The sequence below is a fragment of the Solanum lycopersicum genome, chromosome 3, assembly GCF_036512215.1.
Source record: "Solanum lycopersicum chromosome 3, SLM_r2.1".
Lineage (NCBI taxonomy): Eukaryota > Viridiplantae > Streptophyta > Magnoliopsida > Solanales > Solanaceae > Solanum > Solanum lycopersicum.
The window spans coordinates 1,739,490-1,753,261 of record NC_090802.1 but is presented as its reverse complement, the minus strand read 5'-3'; the positions used below and the strand labels follow the sequence as shown (position 1 = coordinate 1,753,261).

Genomic DNA, 13,772 nt, shown 5'->3' with positions numbered 1-13,772 from the left:
TGGGTGGAAGACACCTGATCCATCCCAAATCTATGTTTGCTCGGACTCTTAAAAAGTCTTGACAGGTGTGTATCAGATCCTCTAATGTTTACTTGAGATTTATTCTCACGAGCAGGATCCTAGCTTAGGCGTCCCTTTGCACGTCTCTGTTACTCTTAGGAAGCATCTGCCCCCCTGAATCCTGATAAACTACCCAAGAAACTCCCAAGGATTGTTGTGCACAAATGTTTGAAGTTACATATTAAGTGGACTTCTTAACACAAATACAACTTTTTAAGTCGAAACGATTGTGCTGAACTCATAACTAGAACTCTAGCTCCGCCCACTTGGCATAGAAGAAGATAAAAGAAAAGAATGTGTTTCTTTTGGTTCATTTAGAAAAGAGAAAAAAACCACATTACTTTTGGTTGGTGAAGCAAAATGCAACTTCTTGTAACATTCAGTCTACTGCAAACATTTTTTTTTAACAAGGAAGTTTCCTTAGCTGAAATTCCCTTGATTTACAAATTACACATGAAAAATATGAAACAAGTAAAATTTTAAGCTAAATGTACTTCCATCCCCCTTTCATTTCCTCCACAAAATAATACGCTATTAGTTCTTTTTGCCTAACTTACATTTGTTGAAAATGGGATTTGATGTGTTTATATATATACTTGCATCCAGAGGCGGATCTAGGGTGGGTTCTTCTCGAATTGTGTGTATACCAAAAACAAAGATCGTACTGATCATTCTGAACTGATTAACTCTAGATTCTGGATTTACCTCTGGATCGATCTTTTTGCTTAACCGGAACAGCATCCACCGTTCTTAACAGCAGATACATCATCTTTCCCAATGTTAATTGTTTGTCCTCTTGGCACAGAAGTTGGATCATCTCCAATATCAAGAGCTTTTCGACTAACAACTCGATATATCTGAGTGAGTACTTCTGTGAAGGCATTTTCAACATTGAGTGCCTCAAGTGCAGATGTTTCCATGAAGAATGTGTTCTCTCTTTCTGCAAAACCGCTCGATTCGCCTGTGGGGACGGCTCGGAGGTGGCGGAGATCCGCCTTGTTTCCGACGAGCATGACGACGATGTTTTGGTCTGTGTGGTCTCTGAGTTCTTTGAGCCATCTTGCTACATTTTCAAACGTTACATGACGAGTAATGTCATAAACAAGTAAGGCACCCACTGCTCCTCGATAATATGCACTAGTGATGGCTCGATACCTTTTTTATGAGACATGAAACATGATTAGATAATTCGTCGGGCGATAATGGGGATATCGTAAGAGTAGTGGATACAGTGATCATTTAACTAGAAATTTAATAAGAAAACAAAAAAATCGTAACATTGGATCGACATGAGCACTTTGTTTCTTACTACTCTTCCTTTCCCACCTCACCCTAGTGCAAAAAAAAAAAGTTATGTCCAATAGGTGAAGACAACAATATAAGGATGTTTATTAGTTGAAGGTGGGTTGGGGAGGGGAGGGGGTGGGGGTATATTGTAGAAGTAGCGGACTAGTGATCATCTAACTAGAAATTTAATAAGAGAACGAAGAATCATAGTGTAGGATAGACATGATCACTTTTTTCGTACTACTTCTCTTTCCCCCTTAATTACCTCAGTGCAAAAAGAAAAGGTGTTATGTCCAATAAGGGAAGTCTGCGATAGAAGGATGTTTATATATTCAATGGTTAAGTTGTATTACACTTAGGTTTTGATGATTTTTATGGTCTCGTTGAACATGTCCGAATATGAGGTTCACAAATCCACACTAGTTGAGCTGAACTGATTAGTGATGAGAATATATAGTTCCCACGAATTGAGAACAAAAGGATGTCTCATGATTATATATACGCTCTCAAAAGTCAAATTTATTTAAAAAACAATTATTAAATTTGATTTCAATATAGTGGTTCATCTAATAGTAGATTCGGGTTTCGAAGAACCTAATGTGTCACGATGAATTACAAAACACATTTTCTCATTGTTGAATTCACAGCATCTAACTTATGAATGACGCTATTGTTAACCAAAAGAAAAGAGAGGTGGTTTTTACATATGATTGAACATCATATAGATGTACGTAAAAAAAAGACTAATCGAGTCAAATTCTGTATCTGTTACGAGTTAATGAAATAAAAAGAGAGAGAATTGACACCTTTCTTGACCAGCAGTATCCCAAATCTGAGCTTTGATAATCTTATCATCAACATGAATTGTTCTTGTAGCAAATTCAACACCAATTGTAGATTTAGATTCTTGGCTAAATTCATTTTTTGTAAAACGAGAAAGCAAATTTGATTTGCCAACACCAGAATCACCTATAAGAACAACTTTGAACAAATAATCATAATCTTCATCAGCCCTATATGCCCCCATTTTTTCCTCTTTTAATTAATGTTATTTATTTGCTAATGATGCTTTTTCTTTTTTCTACATATAAATTGAAAAACAAATGTACCACTTTCTCTTTTTGAGTATTTTTTTTTTAATCTTTCACCTCTCTTTTAATGACAAGATTAGTTTTTTTTTTCTTTTGGAGAGGGGGAGAAAGTAGGGGGAGAGAGAGATTATAATAAAATGGATTAATGATTTTACCAATAACAAATCACCTCTCCTTTTGTTTAGGAAGGATGTGAGGGTAGGAGTTTTTCAATTTGGCATGGAATATATTTGTAAAATCTAACTTATTAAATTAAAAATAGCTAACGAATGTATGATTCTTACATAATGTGTATGATCATGTATAATTAGTCTATAATCTAATGTATATTGTTCATGTATAATTAGTCTATAGTCTATAATCTTTTTTCCCCCCTAGAAAATGTAGAAAATAAAGGGTGTTTTTGGTAGGAAGGAAAGTGTTCTTGATATAAATTGAAGTTGTCAAAAAATATTATCCCAAATATATTTTATATATAATCTAGGTAAGCACTATGATGATTTCGGCTGCACAGAAAGACAATCAATGTGGATAATCACTTGTTATGAGACGTGTTTTTTCTTACATGAACCGAACTAGAAATACAATTTATTCACTGCTTGTATCAATAGTCACATTAATTCCTTTCTAACGGACTATCTTACTTATTTTTTGATGTTTGGTAAAATAAAGAAAAAAAACTTTTTCTAGTATCATTTATATAAAATTTAGGCAAATACAATGGTGTAAGGACCGGGGATGAGTAAGAGGGGGTGAGGAGGAGTTAATTAGTGTACATTATAACTTATGAAATATATTCTCTTACATAAATTGGAACAGAGAAAGTAAAATGTATTTTGATCGCTAGTTTATCAATATTCACAAGCATTTGGTATTAAACATGTTTATGTCTTTGAGATACTTTAATAATCCTTAATCAAATCGATCAATTTAAATCTTAAATAAATAATTAGCATTGTTTAATTTAGTTATTAGCATTTTAATTGAATTAAGACAAAAATTCATCTTTTATACATGAGATTAAAGCTAGATCCATCTTGATTATTACTTTATCCAATGTTAAACTTTCATATTATATATTAATTGTCCCACCTTGGTTGCCAAAAATAGACTTAAAAGTTCTCTATCGATTCGATCTTTAAAATTCTTAATATCGAATCTGTTGTACTTCTACGTTATGTGTTTAAACCTACTATTTGTTGCATTTTAATGAATTTTTACATAAAAACATAATGTTTCTTGTCAAAAATACTAGATTCAAATAAACCTATAACTAAATAATTATGTTCACCCATGTTGATTGCACAAATATATCATCTCTTTGTATAGTCTTACATAATACTTAACTTACGAACTACTAATGACTGTAAAATTGAGTTAAACTTAAATTTCGTTATCAGATATATTCTACATATAGTGGAGTAAGATAATTCAAAAAAAAATAAAAAATCTTCACCTTTTGTGCAATGTAAGCCCTTTTCTTTTTTTCAAATTGGGTCCATATATTTTATATGATTTTATCATCTAGCATTTGTAATTAAATATTAGCAACAAAAAAGAAAAAAGTGGACATTGACAAGCCATATTATATTACTATTAACATTAGTTTGATTTATGTTACTTTGAATTTTCGATTAGTGCACTATAATTTGTCACAACTTTATATAAAAGGTGGTTTTTCAATCAATTTTTTAATTATGGAGAAATGTCAGTAGGGGATGTCTGGTAACTTTATCTAGATTATTCTTCCCCAATCATTTTGAAAATACTCCTACTTTAATTTGTTTGAGTTCTTGTAAATAAATTAGTTTCGGATTATAATTTTTTTTATCTAATAATAATTAGATTACAATTTTGTTACAAAAATATTAACATGAGAAATATGAGCGTAATATCATAAATTATAACGAACGTAATATCGTAAACTACAACGTCAGTCTGAAGAGAGCTCTTCAAAATTATTCCTTTTTAATTATAATTTTTTTTAAAAAAATATTTTGATGTTTATCTCGTATATAGTTTTTAATTATATATAAGTTTTTATTTTTATTTTTAAGAAAGTTAAAATTTTGTATTTAATTATTAGTTAGTTTGAATCAAGCCAATAAAAATTAACTATGGTGTAATAAAATCATGGTGACGAATCGTCCTGTGACGCCAGCATCAATAGCATTATATCATCACGATGATAATATTATTTCGTTTTAAATTTTTTATTATATATATTTAATATTTATAATCATGGTGTTTGAGTAAACACATATTCGAAATTAGTTTTTATATTTCAAATATACTTTTCAAATTAATTAGTCAAACACAAATTATTAATTTTTCAAGAAACATTTTTGGAAAAAGAATATTTCTCAAAATAAGCTAAAACACTTTTTGGAAAAGCCCCACACACGAAAAAGATAACTTTGCGATTTTTAGAAATTTGATTAAAATATATTAGGCATAATACATAAACAGTACTCAAATTTAGTAACCAGTTAGTAACTGTACACTTCAACTTTGAATATGCATGTCTAGACAACTTATTCGCTTCAATTATGTCAGTTGAACAGTGTAACTTACAAAATGAAGTGCCATGTTAGTGTAGGTGTCCACGAGACATAATGTAACGAGTTGGAAATATTTAGTTGTTCGAAACCAAGTTAAGGGGTGTAGCTATGCAATCTCGAAGTTGGAGTGATTACTTGCCAATCGTAATATCCTTGTCAATTTCTAGTCCGTGAAGCTTAATGCTTATTCAATTCTTCAAAATTTGTAATCTTTGAAACTGTGCTTGGTGTTCTGTGTTTGATTTTTTGTTAAGAGTAAACAATTTTTTCATTTAAAACTAACTATGTTTCAATTTTAACTATTTTATTTTTCTTTTAATCTGTTTAAAAAAATCTCGATCACTTTCTATAAAAGAATGAATTTTGAGGTCTAACTTAGCTTCAAAATCTAGTTTATGATCGAAGAATTGCCCAGGTAAATGAGTTTGGACCATGTAAATAAATGAATATGTTACCAATAGTGGACCCCATGATAAATTATTCACGATCGCGAGGTAAAGTCCCATATTTAATTTCCCTTGAAGAATCAAGATTTATGAAATGGAGCATTTCTTGACAGGAAACGTATTATTTCATAAGTTGGCTTACTCAACGTGAATCTAGATTAGTCCAGTACAGAGGGGCCAGTTACGTACATTGCTAACTTTTATAGTCAATTTTTTCTAATGTTTGATCTAAGACTAATAAAGTAAAGAATTTCCACTATAAAAGTAACATTTTTATCTGTGGATTCAATCATTCAGTACTATACACTTCATTCTTCAATAATGCAAAGCCTTTCCATATTGATAATAACATTTATTTTTGTTGTTACCAAGGTGCAAAGCAGAATTCTAAGACTTAATTCTTCTGATCAATTTATCTCAAATGGAGTGGATCGAGTCGAATATCAAGCTACGTATGGCCAATGTGACCATCTATATGGTTTTTTTCCGTGTGCTGATAGCGTTGGAGGTTTCATTTTCTTAATCGCGATATATCAGTACTTGTTGATCGTAGGAGAAAAACTCGTCTCGAATGGTAGTAAGACTCTCTTCAACATACTTAGTACAGGCATCTTTGGGGCTACTCTTTTTCAAATCTTGAAGGCTTTCCCAAGAATTATCTTGGTTATTGGTTAGTAAAAATGTTATTTTTACCGTCGTTTCGTTTACCTTTTTACCTGTTTTGTTGGGTGCGTGAACAATGTCTATATGGTTAAGTATCTTAATAATGTTTTAGCCCCAACAACTAGTATAAAAATCAATAAGTTAAACGAGATGAGTATGAAGATGGCAGGAGGCTTGACTAAATAATTATTACCTTTTGCCGGTTTACGTCACCTAATTAATCTCCAAATTAGCCCATGATGGTGATGAGTCATGTGAAACTTATTCAACGGGGAGATTATTTGTGAGTGTGAATAATAAAGTCTCACATGAAAAGTAAGAAAAACAAAAGGACGATACTAACTATAAGGTGTTCAACATCAACACAAACATAACCAGTGTAGCCCCATAAAGTGGGGTCTAGAGAGGATTATACACATATCTGATCTCTACCTCAAAGTTAGAATAACTGTATTCAATAAGTAACAGATAATAACGGAAACAACATAAAATAATAGAACAACACCGATATGAAGTGTTGGATACTCTTAATGGTGTGAGGACTTCGAAGAAAAAAATGTACAATTTTGATTCAAAACGGACAGTATCTAACATGTTAAGAGTATCTTTGGGTTGTTTGACCGAATAGTTTTTTCTTAGTTTTATGATACTAATAATACTATTTTTTTTTTAATTATAGCATCTGGAGTTTTTACTAGTAAAGATAAAGCTCAAAATCAAGTCTCCACAGGAGTAAGCACTAATGTTGGAGCCACAGTCTTTAATCTTACTATTATGTGGGGAATATGTGTCATATTTGGTTCAAAAGAGAAGTATGAAAAATCAACTTTGCAACCTGCAGAATCCTCACTTTTCAACTCTTTGCGGGTTTTAACGAGTAAGTTTTCTATAGTCTGTTTGGTTAAGCTTTTCTAAAAGTCTTTTTTTTTTCCTTTCAAAAAATGTTTATTTTAGAGAGTTAAATTTTTTTTTTACCAAGCTTTTAGGTAAAAAGATAAGTTCTTTTGAGTCGTTGCGTGAATAAGAAACTACTGAGACATAATACATAAATGTGTCTTTTAGTTTGTTTTTAAGAAACTATAACTTGTCAATTGTGTCCTATGTGGCATGTTGCGTGGCGTTCTACGTATTATGTCTTGTACGATGTGTGTCTACTAGTTCAATTTTATACAAATTTAAATGTCTATTTGTATCATATCCAAAAGTTGAAAGACGTAGATGTCAAATTTAAGGACACACTTATGTATTATGCCAACTACAAAAGTAGCTTTTTTCCATAAGGACTTTTAAAACATGGGATAATTTCAGAGACCTATCTCCAGATTTCGGTCTATAAAACTCTCCTTCCTTGTGGTTTAAAATATTACGTTTTAACACCTTTATTTTCATTTTCTTGTAACCATTCTTTAAACCTATAAATTAATTTAAATTTTAAAATTTTACCCTTAAAACATTGGTCAAACACAAATGCCAGACCTAAAATTGAAAAAAGTATTTTTCAAATTAATTAGCCAAACACAAATGACAGATCTAATATTAACAAAAGTGTTTTTCAAATTGATTAGCCAAACACAAATTGCAAATCTAATATTGACGGAAGTATTTTTTTCAACATGATTAGTCAGACACAAATTGCTACTCGATCCACAATAGTAAAAGTAATTAAGATTAATTCCGTCCATCGAAAAAAGAAAATTCTTTCAAATTTTCATGTTAATAATTGAAGCCTAAGTTGTGAACTTAATTTCTTCAATGTTATTTTTACAGATAATGGTGTTTCAATTGACAAAAAGACTAATTACACAGCAGGAATTATGCTTCTCTCCTTGATCCCATTTGCTCTTGTGCAACTTGTTAATGCTTTCAACACATATTATGGAAGGCGTATTGTGATTTTCACCACACTTGTAATTTCAGTCACATTTTTATTGACATACTTCATTTATCAGGTAATTTATATCGAATCGCGATAAAAAATATAATTTTACTATGAAACTTTATCCATTGTTCTTTGCTTTTCTCCGTGAGTAGTATTATATGACCAAAAAAAAAAAAAAAGAAGTCTGGTGCACGAAGTATCCATGTTCATATAGGATCCGGGGAACGACCACACCGTAAGGGGATGTGGTAGCTTAGTACATCATCGGCGTAATATATAAATGTGTAGTTTAACTTGGTTAATTTCAATTGACATCTATGCCTTTCAACTTGGATGTAAGACAGTATAAAGTTGAATAAGTAGAGACACGAGTCCTACGTGACACAATACAAACCAATAGTCGTATGTGCACACGTAGGATGCTACGCAGGATGCATGTATCTATTTGTTCAACATTAAGTGTCTACGTGTGCATATCCAAAGTTGAAAGGGCATAGATGTCACATGAGGTCAAGTTAAGGGGTACGTTTATGTATTATACCTACGTAATCTGTTTGTTTATTGTGCGATTTTATTCTTATTGACTTGAAATTTTTCGATTTGTTTTTTTTTCTTCATAGCTTTTGGATCCATGGATTCAAGAAAGAAGTTTAGAATATTCGAAATATGAGAATTTGTTATCTGCTTTTCTTCAACACATGCAAAGGCATGCAAGTGGGATGCTCATTGATAAACAAGGACGACCTGATATTCAGGTCATCCAAAGGTAGTTTCACATCAGGACCTGTGTCTGCTCTGATACCATATTTAAGCGTGTAATCATTTTTCGATGGTTCGTTTGCTATAGGTTATTTTCTGAGACAGATAGGGATGCAAACAAAAGCATAACACTTGTTGAGTTGGAGAATTTGGTAAACAACATGCAATCTGGGAAAATTAAGGTTGATAAAAACTATGCTGTTTCGAAAATATTGAGAGCTTTTGATCTTAACAATGACACGAGAATCGATGAGGATGAGTTTGTTGAAGGATGCAGAAGATGGATAGAAGAAGCTAAGATGTTAGCTAGAAGTGATGATTCTACTACTAGAAGAATTTTGAATGAGGTGATGGTCTGAGTCGCTATCGATACTCTAAAATCTCTCGTTTTCCCCTCTCTCGTATTCAAATCTTGGATCCGTCTCTTGTCTTTGATTATCACATATTTAAATTATTATGTTTTATCTTCATTTGAGAAATTTTCAATATTTTAACAGATTGTTCAAAAGTACACTAAGAAGCAAAGGGATGAAATAGCTGAAATTGAGCAACTAATGGCAAAAATCTTGAAGCATGTTGAAAGCCAAGCATTAGAAGCTGAACACATTCTCAACGATGACGGAAGTCCCAACGTTGAACGTATAAAAGAGTACGTTTCCTTCTAATTCCTATTACAAGAAAAGATCATGTGCGTTTGGTATGACAGAAGTCATTTCTCATAGTTATGGATCGTTCATTTTGTCACGATTGATTGCTCACACATAATTAAGTTATAGGTAGGTTTGAGGAGGTGATCTGAGTCACTATCGATAATATACGAGCCCTAAGATAAAAGGGTGATGTTTTTTGTACCTAAACACAAAAAAAATGACATTCTCATGAGTCATATAAAAATGACTTCGTCATACCAAACACGACTAAATAGACACAAATTGAACAAGTAGACACACATATCCTACCTGATATATAACACAAAATTGTCAGGTAAGACGTTACGTAGGACAAATGTGTCTAATGTTTGCTTGTAATGGTTGCAGAATTTTCCATCAGTATGATACTGACGGGAACAATTTCATAACACAGCCTGAATTGGAAAAATTAGTACTGTCAGTGAAATATGGTGATGTGCAACTAAATAGCGATGATTCAGTCATGAAGGTGATGAATGATTTTGATACAAATCGTAATAACATGATCGATGAACACGAGTTTGTTGAGGGGATGACAAGATGGCTCAATGAGGCTATTCGTGTGACTGATTGCAAGGACAAGAAGAGGGCCATTGATGAATATGACAAGGTAATATATTAGCAATATTTGTCCTAATACTTCCATCTTGACAAATATATAGGAGAGACTGACTTATTTGAGCTGAGAATCTATCAGAAACAGCCTCTCGACTATCTAACTAGCCTCCTACTCTAGTTCGTGTCCTCCATAACCTTCCTAAGGTCATGTCCTTGATAAGTTGAAGTTACGTCATGTTCTGTCTAATCACCTCTCCTCAACTTTATATTAAGGAACGTTTTCTAAATTAAGAAAGTTCTCTTTTCGACGTCTCTATATGATTGTTACTAATCACTTTTGATCATCTTAGGAAAAGGGTAAAACTTTCTTTTTCAATTGAATACACAAAGAACTTTGTTTGATTTTCTTTTAGTCTATCTATAAGAGAAGATCACACTTGAGATAACTGTCTATCGAAAACACCTAGCTCTCTACCTTCACAAGACAATGATAAGGATGTATACACACTAACCTATCCAGACTCCACTCTTGTGAGATTACACTTGTTCATATAAAATAGTAGCCGGTTCGTTAATTTCTTTGAGATCCATGTTGAAAGAGATAAATTAAACAAATATGGTTTCTCCCTATTGTGATGTACTAATTGATGTTGATTAGGGTTATCTGCTTCTTTGTCAACGCTACTAAAGACCTAGAGTTTTGCCTACTTTACTTTTTAAAGATAGTATACATGTTGTCATCAATCATTTGATATTCAATATGCATATACATACGTTTATCCTTCAATTCAATCTTTTTTCGTTTTTTTAAAGTTCCGATGTAAAGATTCCTCTAACGGTTGACTTAGGTCTTGTTTTGTGCAGATTATGTGGAGTAAAGTTGAAAATTTGGTGTATGAGGTGGAAAAAGATGGAAAAATCAACTATAAGTTGTTGACATGGGCTTTTAACAAATCTATTTTTCAATTGATTTTGGGAGTTGCAATGATGACTTTGTGCTCAAAACCACTAGTAGATAGTATTAAAAAGTTGTCTGAAGCTATTGGAATGCCTTCTTTTCTCATCCCCTTTGTGATTGTACCATTGGCTCTAAATGCAAGAATGACAATAGCAGCAATCTATCCAGCAAGTCAGAAGTGCTCAAAAACTGCTTCTTTGACATTCTCAGAGGTAGGTAATAGTCCGTTTAGTCGAGCTTTTAAAATTTGTTTATGTTGAAAAGCGTGTTTTCGTACTTTTTTGAAAAGGCAGAATACTTATCTAGACACTTTAGCTTGGCCTCATCTGAAAACTAAACAACCAACGTTGAAAATGTATATCTACACTTCAACTTTATTTAAGTTGTATATCTAGACACTTTAACTTTGCTTCATCTGACAACTAAATCAGACAACTTTGAAAATGTATATCTACATTAACTTGGTTTAAGTTGTATATCTAGACACTTTAACTTGACCTCAATTGACAATTAAACAACCAACTTTAATTTGAAAATATATATCTACACATTAACTTGGTTTAAGTTGCACGTCTAGACACCTTAAATTGCACACTTTTTCGGATGTAAATTATCCTCAAATCGTGCATTCTAGATGTGGATTTTCAAAGTCGGAGTGTTTATGAGGTCAACTAAAATCAAATTAAGGTGTTAAGATGTGCGTATACAAAATTTGGATATTCAGTTGCTAGTTAAGGTCAAGTTAAAATGTCTATTTATATATTGCTTTCAAAACTTTTACTTAACCCCTGTATTTACATTAAAAAATTCATCAAGTATAAATATTTAAAAAGTCGTTCAGAATTCATAAACTTTACATCTCGATCATGGTGATATTATTTTTGCAAAACAGATATATGTTGGAGTGATCAGGAACAACATCATGGGCATGACAACACTATTGGCTATAGTATATGCAAAGGACTTAACTTGGGATTATTCAGCACAAGTGCTAATAGTTTTGGTGGCTTGTGGAATAATTGGGGTTCTTGCATTATTTAGCACTAGATATCCACTTTGGACAAGCCTCTTGGCATTTTCTCTTTACCCTTCTTGTGTGATGTTCTTTTACCTTCTTCAATGAGTAATTAATTGTTTGGTTGGGACTATTATATATCTAGAGCCCTTTCGTGTTAGTTGATTGTAAATAGTTTTTAAAATATTAGAACTGATATTATAAGTGCGTAATTATGTGTTTAGATAAAAGTATTGGAAATGATAATAGACAATTGATGTGTCTGTTAAGAAAAAATCAATGATTAAAAATAGAATTTTATTAAGAAATTATTATTTTGTTATTACTTTGGTAGACATAATACAATCATATTATATGTATGGAGTATCTATTTGTTTCCTCACATTATTATGTGTTTAGTATTATTTTATTTTTTTAATTATATTATTATTGTTATTTTTTCACTGAAAATTTGATAGATATTTTGATTGAATCAATGAGAAAAAAAAATATATTAAATGACTATTCTGAGTATATCAATGGAGAATTTGTTTTCCATCATGTATTTTTTTAATGAGCTAGCTAGTTTAGCGAAAAAATGAAATGGAAAAATCATGTTTTATAGCATAATATTTTTTTATTAATTCGCGATAGGAAGTCAAAATGTAATTGTGAATTGCAATTAGTGAAATTGTAGCTAAGGAATCTTATTTAAGGCCTGCTACTTGTTTTTTAATGAAAATTCCTGATCAAAAATTATACCGGATATGTTAATATTGTTGATATAATCATTCTATATTTATAATTTATTAATTCAACTAAAATCTAAAGGCCTATTTGAAGGGAAAATATTTCTTCATCTTATTCATTATTCTCAAGACTCTAAAAGTGAAGAATTGCTCCCACCAGCCAAAAAATTAGTAACATACTAATTAAGTAGATTAGGCAATTAAATAGTTACTAATTAGGCAATTAAATAATTAAGTAGATTAGGCTATTAAAACACTTAGAATCTTCAAGAAACCACTTGCACAACATAAAATCTTTTGTAATGTCAAGATCAGATAGAGACCACATACCCACCCAACTTTTTTTTTCCATAATATTATTTGGGTACTAAAATAATTAAATCCTTTGATATTAGGAATAAGGAATAACAATTTTGAGATTATTGATAATTTTATTATGTTGAGATAAGATATTTCGAGCCGCAAGTATTTATTACTTTTAGAAATATATTCAAAATAAGAAAAATGAGTTGTTTACACGGCAAAATCTTAGGTGTAACATCCCATCGAAAAATAAAAACGCTACTAAGTAATAATTTGCTATTTCATTCAAGTTTTGAAGGAGAAAATTATTTAATATTATTAGTTAAAATTTGTGTAAACTATTTTGAACCTTATAAATATAAACTTTTAAAATTTTATGTAAAAATACTCTCAATTTTTGGGTCATGAATTCTGTTGAATATGTTGCATTCTTGGATGGAAAACTAGAATATCAACTATGAGTTCTAAATTCTATAAACGATCTTAACAAGTGTTAATAATATATTATATGGACAACTTTCATATGTACTAAATAAAAAATTTATATTTGTATGCTATAACAAAGTTTGCATAATTGCGCTCCATAGCAAACATAGAAACTGTATAATTCGTTATACATGTACAGTTGAAGCAAATTGTATAAAACGAAGTGTATAAAACAAGAAAGAGAAAGACACTTGAGCAGAGAACTGTATAAAAACGAATTGTATTATTATAAGTGTATAGAACGATTATATACAATTTGAATTTGTATAAAATGAGAAAGAGAGAAAGA

At 31.1% G+C, this 13,772-nt stretch overlaps 2 protein-coding genes across 3 annotated transcripts; one reads left to right on the top strand and one right to left on the bottom strand.

Annotated features, from left to right (window-relative positions):
• Positions 1–401: 401 nt before the first annotated feature.
• On the bottom strand, positions 402–2,539 carry LOC101254361 (ras-related protein RABA1f). The gene is made up of 2 exons (XM_004234050.5): positions 2,154–2,539; positions 402–1,215 (listed from the first exon to the last, which is right to left on the bottom strand). The coding sequence occupies exons 1-2, from the start codon at positions 2,372–2,374 to the stop codon at positions 786–788; spliced, it is 651 nt and encodes a 216-aa protein (XP_004234098.1). The 5' UTR covers positions 2,375–2,539; the 3' UTR covers positions 402–785.
• A 1,942-nt stretch (positions 2,540–4,481) lies between these two features.
• On the top strand, positions 4,482–12,274 carry LOC101254062 (sodium/calcium exchanger NCL2-like). Of its 2 annotated transcripts, none has more exons than XM_004234049.4 (9): positions 4,482–6,115; positions 6,788–6,985; positions 7,876–8,057; positions 8,608–8,753; positions 8,835–9,093; positions 9,244–9,395; positions 9,784–10,045; positions 10,858–11,163; positions 11,844–12,274. In XM_004234049.4, the coding sequence occupies exons 1-9, from the start codon at positions 5,767–5,769 to the stop codon at positions 12,072–12,074; spliced, it is 2,085 nt and encodes a 694-aa protein (XP_004234097.2). In that variant the 5' UTR covers positions 4,482–5,766; the 3' UTR covers positions 12,075–12,274. The 2 variants fall into 2 exon arrangements, with proteins under 2 accessions (XP_004234097.2, XP_010317432.1); XM_010319130.4 differs by having other exon boundaries at positions 10,858–11,167.
• Positions 12,275–13,772: the final 1,498 nt, after the last annotated feature.